Raw genomic sequence first — 6,000 nt, 5'->3', positions numbered from 1 at the left:
TAAATTCAGAACAGAAATGCGGAGACATTTCTTCAGCCAGAGAGTGGTGGGCCTGTGGAATTCATTGCCACAGAGTGCAGTGGAGGCTGGGACGCTAAATGTCTTCAAGGCAGAGATTGATAAATTCTTGATGTCACAAGGAATTAAGGGCTACGGGGAGAATGCGGGTAAGTGGAGTTGAAATGCCCATCAGCCATGATTGACTCGATGGGCCGAATGGCCTTTCTTCCGCTCCTATGTCTTATGGTCATCTCATTACATCTTAAGCAATGGTGATGGAACTTATAGATTTTGCTCACCTGCCCACATCTTGTAATGTCTAAGGCTAACTTGTGGAGACCAAAGAAAGAGAATCCATGGTCTTCAATTGTTTGTGCTTGGAGATTTTTATTATTGGCTTTCTATTTAGTAATAAGTTTGATCTTCATAACGAAGAACCAATAGCCTACTGAAAATCTGGTTAAGATGTGGGTGAGATGTTAAAGCATTAACATTTTAATAATCTTAAGCTCAATAATCTTAATATTTTGAGATAGACCTGTGGGTGACTGCATCAGAATTGTTTCCAAGTGTATAGGTGGCATAGTAGACAGTGAAGGTGGTTTACTAAGATAACAAAGGGATCTTGATCAAACTGGTCAATGGGCTGAAAAATAGCAGGTGGAGTTCAACCTGGATAAAAGCGAGGTATTGCATTTTGGTAAAACAAATAAAAGTAAAGCTTATACAATTAATGGTCGGGCCTTGGGTAGTGTTGTAGAACAGAGGGGCCTAGGGATGCAGGTACATAATTTTTTAAGTTTGCGTCACATGTAGGCAGGATGGTTAAAAAGGTGTTTGGCATTCTTGCCTTCATTGCTTAGTCCTTTTGAGTGTAGGTGTTGTGATATCATGTTGAGGTTGCACAGAACATTGGTGAGGCTTCTTCTGGAATACTGAGTCCAGTTCTGGTCGTCCAGTTGTAGGAAGGATATTATATCAAGCTGGGAGGATTCAGAAGAGATTTACCAGGATGTTGCTGGATATGCAAAGTTTGAGTAATGAAGAAATGCTGGGACGTTTTTCACTGGAGCGTAGGAGGTTGAGAGGTGACCTGATAGAAGTTTATAAAATAATGAGGGATATAGATAGAGTTGGTGGTAGTTGTCTTTCTTTTCTCTAAAATGGGAAATTTCAAGATGAGGGGCACATTTTTAAGGTGAGAGAAGAGAGATTTAAAAAAACACGAGGCAAATTCTTTCCATGGGTGGTGACATGTGGAATGAACTTGCTGAGGAAGTGGTGGATGCTGGTACATTTACAACCTTTAAAAGACATTAGGATGGATACACAAATAGGAAAGGTTTGGAAGGATATGGCCTAGGAGCAGGCACATGGGACTAGTTTAGTTTGAGATTATGTTAGGCATGGACTGGTTGATCCGAAGGGTCTATTTCTGTGCTCTATGACTGTATGTAAATGATTGAACATATACTTTGCTTGCCAAAAAGCAGAACAATAAATGGGATTTTTGTTTTTGCTTTAAATTGCCTTTTCTTACAGTTTAAATTGTCCTCTGAGCCCCTTGAACTCTAACAAGAATATAAGGAACTGCTTATATAACCCTGACACTGACAGAAATTCCTCCTCTTCAGAGGAGGTTTGGAAGCACAAGACCAGATGAGGATTAATTGGAGTACTGGCTGCTACGCTTATGCATCTTATTTTTAATTCTCTCATGACTTGTTTTATTCTCCTCTCTAGTTTGTCACGCTGAATTAAATGCAATTCTGAACAAGAACTCTGCTGACGTTAAGGGATGTACGATGTATGTGGCCTTGTTCCCATGTAATGAATGTGCTAAACTCATCATTCAGTCAGGTAAGGATTTGCAATTGCTCCACTTTCGATTTGCTACATTTGTATACCAGCATGTAGTTCAATATCTCATTACAGAGTATTTTTTTTTAAACTCATACTCTTTGCTCCAAATTAATCATACAATCAGTTGCATAAAAAATATTCCTTGCCATTGCTGAACAGTGTCAGGTTCCCAGTGACTAATTGCTGCACGTGCGATTCTTAACGTGGTTTTAATTTAATCAGTGACTTTCTATAGCACGGCCTGCCAAATAAAGACTAAAGCTGTGTGTATACATGGAGCCGGATTCCATTAGGAGATGATCACTTTTTTTTTGTATTCTTTCATGGGATGTGGGTACTGCTAGTTAGGCTGGCATTTATTGCACGTATTGCCCAGAGGCAACCACGTTTCTATGCATCAGGAGTCACGTGTAGGCAAGACCAGGTAAGGGCAACAGATTTCCTTCCCTACATTAGTGAAGCATTTCTTTTGACAGTGGACAGTGGTAAAGTGTAGCGCTGGAAAAGGCACAGCAGGTCAGGCAGCATCCGAGGAGCAAGAGTCGATGTTTCAGGCAGGTGAAGAGTCCTGCCCAAAATGTCAACTCTCTTGCTCCTCGGATGATGCCTGACCTGCTGTGCCTTTTCCAGCACCACACTTTACTAACTCTGACTCTCCAGCATCTGCAGTCTTTTCTGTCTCCCAGTGGATTTTGTTTATTGAACTTAAATCTCACCATCTTTCATGGTGGGATCCATACACATGTTTCCAGATCATTGGCTTGGGATCTGAATTGCAACAAAATTTACGTAGCAGCCCCCACCACCTCAACCAGCCACTGCTGTCATGGCTGTTGATAAAAGCAGGCAAGTTGAACTAACTCACCATGACCCCACTTGTTGCTGTCATGTTCCTCCTGAAAGTGCTGATTATTGCTGGGCTAGACCTCCCTTGTGTTCGATTCCCAATTTTCGGAACATAGTTTTTGATACATTTGGGTAAAACACACTTTTGAGGAAACAGAACTAGCAAAATGGCCATTCTTTTTTTTTAATAGATATTTTTATTAGAAATTTAACATTTTTACAAGTTTACAAAAGTAAACAAAACTCTCAGATATAAACATTGATATACAATTAGCTCAAATATACAATAGCCAAAATTTGACAAAAACAAAACAAAACAACAAAAAAAAACCGAAAAGAAAAAAAAAACAAACAAACAAAACTCAACTATCTACTAATCTAACCTACAACTAACCAGGTTGTATATTTAAGTCTCTTACATGCTCGGGATTTGTTAGCATCAGATATAATAAAACCCGTATTCGTGCGGGATTCCTCCCCCGAGGGGCCGCTGACCAGCCAGGTTTGTAATCTCAATTAAATAAAAGCCCTTGTTAGGATAGCCGAAATATCTGTATTTATGTAATTCAAAAAGGGCTTCCATATTTTATAAAATAATTGGGTCTTTCGGTACACCATATTTGTAAGGAAGTCAAGGGGAATACATTCCATAATTAGTCTGTGCCAATTTGAAAGTCCAGGGGGGCCCTCAGCCACCCAGTTCACCAAAATATTTTTCCTTGCACAGAAAGAAAGAATAGAAAATAGTCTCTTCCCGTACGTGTCCAGGGAGGGAAAGTTCGAAAAGCCCAAGAGGAGAGATACAGGGTCCACTTTAATTTCCGTTCCTAAAACTTCTGTCAGGGTACTTGCTACTTTAGTCCAATATCCACGGATCTTATGACAGGTCCATAAGCAATGTACAAGAGTGCCCACCTCTATTTTGCATTTAGGACACATTGGAGATGCTCCTGCCTTAAATTTTGCCAATCGAACCGGTGCTATATGGGACCTATGAAGTATCTTCAGCTGGATAGCCTGGGTTCTGTTACAAATAGTAATTCTTCTAGCATTTTCCCAGATATCATCCCACGTTTCTGTGGAGATTTCTAGTCCCAGATCCTGATCCCATGTTTTAAGCAGATTATCCATATCTCCCGATACTTCATCATGTAGCAAATGATAAATATTACTGACGGAAGATACCCCCACTGGTCGTAGGACACTACATTCTCTAAAATGGCCATTCTTAACATGTGAGCTTCGGCTTGTGATTACTCCAGGCTGCTAAACTGCAAATCGATATCAAACAGTCAAAGTGCTCATCGTTTGCACACCCCAGCACGTCGTCACCAGGTGGAGGGGAGCAGGAGTCCAGGCTGACCCCATTTCTTTTAATCTTCCCTGGTTCAAGGGTGTTATAGTTCATTGTGTTGAACCTTGTGTCAGCCTAGCTAAGATCAGTTGAGTTGTTTGCAGTTCTGGCGTCAAAGCAGCAGCCTTCCTGGTTTGAAATGGCTTGGTGCTTTGCCAGGTGGTAGAGGGGGTTTGTCCACTGCATGCAACCAATGTGTCTGACGTAACCCTGATTTCACCAACATAATGCAACAGTAAATTCTAGCCACCTGCATTCCCAATGGGGATGTGGGCTCAGGATAAATAATAGGGGCTCTGGCCTAGCACCCTTCTCACCATCCCTTGCTCCCTTCAGAGATGCCTATCCACCGGGAGATTGTGGCATCGGGAAATCAGATCGTATGCTGCATTTCAAAAGCTAATTTATTGAGAAACGCCTTTCCCTGTAATGGTATTAAAGTTTGAAGAATTCTTGACATTTACAGATTGTCATGAGCTGATGTTGAATAAGGATTTGCCGAGCTAATGATTGAGGCTATTAATCTCCTACCATATTCTCATTGTTCAGCTCTTTGCCCAAGTGTCAGAGCAATTTACATCTAACAAGCAGGCTTCCATAAAAGTGAATGGATAATATCTTTGCTTAAATTTTGTTGGCCCTTCCGATGACTCACTTGCTTAAGATACGAAATAGCTGAACCATAAAACAACGAATGACACTGAATCCCAGTCACTAATGTCTGAATTAGTTGGTATCAGCAGGGTTAGTGACTAAGATACTTTAATTTGCATCTGCCCCTGAATTAGGAGAAGACCATTGATCAGTGTTCCCTTTCTCGATGAGGCTGTGCAGTGAATCTGGTTGATAGTGTGCAAAAGACAATAGAGCATTAAGCCATCTGTAGGTGATAGTCCACTGATATTTACTGTCCAGGCTGTTGCACAAGTAATGACATCTTGACAAAAATACTGGGGGTGTTTGTATTCTTATACCATAGATTGGCATGCAATCTATGGTATAAGAATGGGCGGCACGGTGGCACAGTGGTTAGCACTGTTGCCTCACAGCGCCAGAGACCCGGGTTCAATTCCCGCCTCAGGCGACTGACTGTGTGGAGTTTACACGTTCTCCCTGTGTCTGCGTGGGTTTCCTCCGGGTGCTCCGGTTTCCTCCCACAGTCCAAAGATGTGCAGGTTAGGTGAATTGGCCATACTAAATTGCCCATAGTGTTAGGTAAGGGGTAAATGTAGGGGTATGGGTGGGTTGCGCTTCGGCGGGTCGGTGTGGACTTGTTGGGCCGAAGGGCCTGTTTCCACATTGTAATGTAATCTAATCTAATCTAAAGGAGAGCAGAAATGGTTATGGGCTTTTTGATCTTTGCAAGAGGCGATTGTAATACTTTGAAACAAGGTGCAAAGTGGAATAAAACACGAATCCAGAAACTAAGTCAAATTAAGTTGCAATGGTGAGACATTGAGCCACAGCTGCAACAGAGATGAGCAGAAAGCTTGGGTTGGTGAATCTTTAGAATTCTTGACCACAGATCTATGGAGATACGTTTGGCATATTTAAGGCCGAGATGGACAGATTTTAATCAATTAGGCAATCTTTGGTTGTGCGGATAAGGCAGGGAAGTGGAGCTGAGAATTATTATTGAAAGGCGAAGCTGGTCAACGAGTTGAAAGGCCTTATTCAGCTATGATCTCTCTGCCTCTCTCTGTCTGTCTGTCTCTCTCTCTCTCTCTCTCTCTCTCTCTCTCTCTCTCTCTCTCTCTCTCAATCTTATGGCAGCAAAACTGAGAGGGATTGTAATTGCATTCCAAGAAGAACCAGGAGGCCAAAACAAGAGCTTTATTAAAGAGATGTTCATGCTTCAGGCAGGAAGGTTAGAGTAAGCGGTTTCTTGCCCAAAATGGTTGATGCTACATCAGGTGCCAGTGGGTCAAAGAGTGGCA

The 6,000-nt window shown here is 41.7% G+C and overlaps 1 protein-coding gene across 1 annotated transcript in view; it reads left to right on the top strand.

Moving 5' to 3' along the window:
- dctd (dCMP deaminase) overlaps window positions 1-6,000 on the top strand; it is a 71,864-nt gene that overhangs the window by 41,406 nt on the left and 24,458 nt on the right. The window contains exon 4 of the mRNA XM_043705236.1: window positions 1,744-1,860. Coding sequence (XP_043561171.1) covers window positions 1,744-1,860 — 117 coding nt within the window. The remainder of the gene's footprint in view (window positions 1-1,743; window positions 1,861-6,000) is intronic.

This window comes from Chiloscyllium plagiosum, chromosome 2 (assembly GCF_004010195.1).
Source record: "Chiloscyllium plagiosum isolate BGI_BamShark_2017 chromosome 2, ASM401019v2, whole genome shotgun sequence".
Classification (NCBI taxonomy): Eukaryota; Metazoa; Chordata; class Chondrichthyes; order Orectolobiformes; family Hemiscylliidae; genus Chiloscyllium; species Chiloscyllium plagiosum.
This window is presented reverse-complemented; position numbering and strand designations above follow the sequence as displayed.